The 2864-nt window shown below is 39.7% G+C and overlaps 1 protein-coding gene across 1 annotated transcript in view; it reads left to right on the top strand.

Annotated features, from left to right (window-relative positions):
• The first annotated feature begins 2343 nt into the window (after positions 1–2343).
• si:ch211-112c15.8 (tumor necrosis factor receptor superfamily member 1A) overlaps positions 2344–2864 on the top strand; it is a 15628-nt gene continuing 15107 nt past the window's right edge. The window contains exon 1 of the mRNA XM_061734865.1: positions 2344–2358. Within this exon, the coding sequence (XP_061590849.1) occupies positions 2344–2358 (15 nt within the window). The remainder of the gene's footprint in view (positions 2359–2864) is intronic.

Here is a 2864-nt window from a genome sequence, read left to right as displayed (position 1 = left end):
TTTTTTTTCTGCAACAGATCTGTCCGTGGCACTCACGGCGTTTAGCGCAGCAACGCAGTGCTGCCACTCACTTGCTTTATTTTACACTATTTATATACTATTTATACTTTTACTGTGACCACCAAATAATGTCGTTTTCCTGGCCTCCACCTCATCCAAAACATCTCGATCTCAGTCTCCGTGAAATTTAGTGGCACGGTTGCCCAGCTCGACACGTCTCATTCATCCTGACGCGCAGCAGAAACAGACTACAGGAAGCCGCTGCGCATGCTCAGCAGGCTCATTCATATGCAAATACAGTCATCAAGTAGTTTGCATTGCCCATTTATGGTATGAAGTGGGCGTGTAAAGGGCGGGATATGAGGTGAATTCACCTGCGCAACCTTCCAGCTGGACTGTGATTTATAAAGCGAACATTGCGCGCAATTGTGCATGCACACGGTTTTATAAATCCGGATTCTTTTGTGCGCACGCCATTTTCGACTTTTGGGTTTACGTGCACTTTTAGTATGAATTCTACGCACTCTTTTATAAATGAGGCCCCTGGTCTGTGCTTTTGCTACTGAAAAGGCAATAAACAATAGTCCACTAGTCCAATGCAAACTACATTTTTAGGATGTTAAAGTTAAAACTGGAGTCAGTTTGGATCAGTGGTTCCCAAACGTTTTCTGGAATTTGATATTCTTCAAGCACCACAATTGGAATAAAAAAAATAAAAATAATGCACATTTTTGTTCTTTCAAAATAAAATATAAACACCATTGTACACAACGCACCATAGTAACACATTTTCTACATTTCGTCCAATGAATTCTATAACTTAGCATTCTTAGCTTACTACATGGTGCATTACAGGGATGACTATATAAACAGATGTAGACTGCAGACACTGAGATGGTCAGAGGGTGGGAGGAGACATCCAACAGAGACATCTGTATGGACAGGTGGAGGCAAGCACTGGGATGGTCAGGTGGTGTGGCTGCAGGGCAGCATGCAGCTCCTGAGGCCTGCAAACAAAGGCCACGTTTACACATAGCCAGGTATTTACAAAAACGTATATTTCCCCCTCTACGTTTTGAAAAATACCATCATTTACATCTGATTGTTTTCAAAATCTCTTCATTTACACGAACCCGCATAAATACGCTGTTATGGGGTGCTATGAGCAGCTAAACCTACAGGCGGCAGTGTAACAAGAAGCATAAAGTCATGCTAGCCAATCGGAATCCTGGAAAAAACCGTCAAGAAATGACACAAGTAACTACAGCAGCCAAACAAATTGTAAACACAGGTCGCACACATGACGCTGGTGACGTTTCTGTTGTATAATGTGACGTTCTGAAGCGTAAATGTACGTTTCCCTCTGTTTACAAGCAAACGTGAAGACAGAGTTTTTGCAAATCTCCACTTTGGCCGGAGTTTTCAGAAATTATCATTTTTGGTGACTTTGAGCTTCGTTTTCATGGAAACGAACAGCCAAAACACATGAAAACACCACCGTTTTTGCTACGTGTAAACGGTGCCAAAAAAAACGCCTGCTAAATGTGCTGAAATTAGTTGAATTAAAGCTAAAGTAAATTTTGAGTCAATTTTGAACGGTTAGAAAAAGGACCATATGACACGTTTAAATGGTTACGGTATATGCTTTGTTGCACCAGATATAGAGGCAACATACACTGTATGAAGCTTATCAACAGTTAACTTGTGTCATGCTTTTTTATTGTTAGCTCATCTCTCTAATGAGAGATAATGAACAGATTTTACTCTGTTTATGTTTGGTTTCTTATCGTTTTCTGAAAAGAAAGGCAACAGATCTTATTTTGGAAGTCACACACATGGCAATGTAGCTAATGTACACCACCTACTTCAAAGCCACCAAATCTATCCTTTAGTGTATTTTTCTTTTTTATGTCACCAGCCAGTGTTGTAACAAAACTTCTGAGGAATTTGAAAAAAAGAACTGGGCGTAGGAGCTGACGTCACTGTATACAGTATGTGTGTATGTAGAAGGGTTAGTGATCTCATTATGTTTCCTGTTTCTAGCCACCACTTCTCTGAAGACTACAGAGATGTGACAGCCCTGAATCACAATCACGCGAACACACGCTCACGCAAACATCCTTGTTTTATTCGTTTTTGTGCGTCAGAATCAGGAAATGTGCGGATGTGTTAGGGTCAGAATGCCTCATAGTGGTAATATCTCTGTAGGGCCCAGTCCTGGTCACAACTAGATAATCTCATTTTATTCATTTATTGTTTGTTTCTTTATTTGTTTTCAAATGAGTCAAGCTGGCTCCTATCTAAAGCTGTTTTTTCAACTGCCTCACAGTTTGAGCCCTTGACATGGACTTTGTATGGGTAAGTAATCCAATCCAGATTAATTTGACTAGTGTGCTTGTTTTATCAGAGAGTAGATTTCATCAATGACTATTTTAAGAGCAGCTGTGAAAGAGAGCAAAATGGATCACTGGCATTAAAGTGGGGCACACCGGCACTGTTGTGGTTTCACTCTTGAAGAAGTGAAGCTAAAGCTGTCATTCAGGGTTTTTTTTTAATTGATATTACAAGAGGTAAAGTAAAGTGGGGAAGGTCTCTGGATGATTGGGATTCATGGTCAAGGTCTTGCAGCTCTGGATGTAACAGACATCTGGTTATTTCTTAACTAATAATTAAGTTGTTAGTACAGAAGGGATTCATCTAGTACAACTATTCCCTACTTAAAGACGTTTTATTTAACTTATTTTCATGGAAGACTATAATGAACTAAACATGATTGAAGCAGTTCAGTGTTGAATATTCGGAGAGGTTAGCCCATTGGAATACTTGATAGATGAGTAGAATTTCAAATAACTATATTTTGTAAC

The sequence above is a fragment of the Cololabis saira genome, chromosome 12, assembly GCF_033807715.1.
Source record: "Cololabis saira isolate AMF1-May2022 chromosome 12, fColSai1.1, whole genome shotgun sequence".
NCBI lineage: Eukaryota > Metazoa > Chordata > Actinopteri > Beloniformes > Belonidae > Cololabis > Cololabis saira.
The sequence above is the reverse complement of the archived record's forward strand: the minus strand, read 5'-3'. Positions and strand labels throughout refer to the sequence as shown.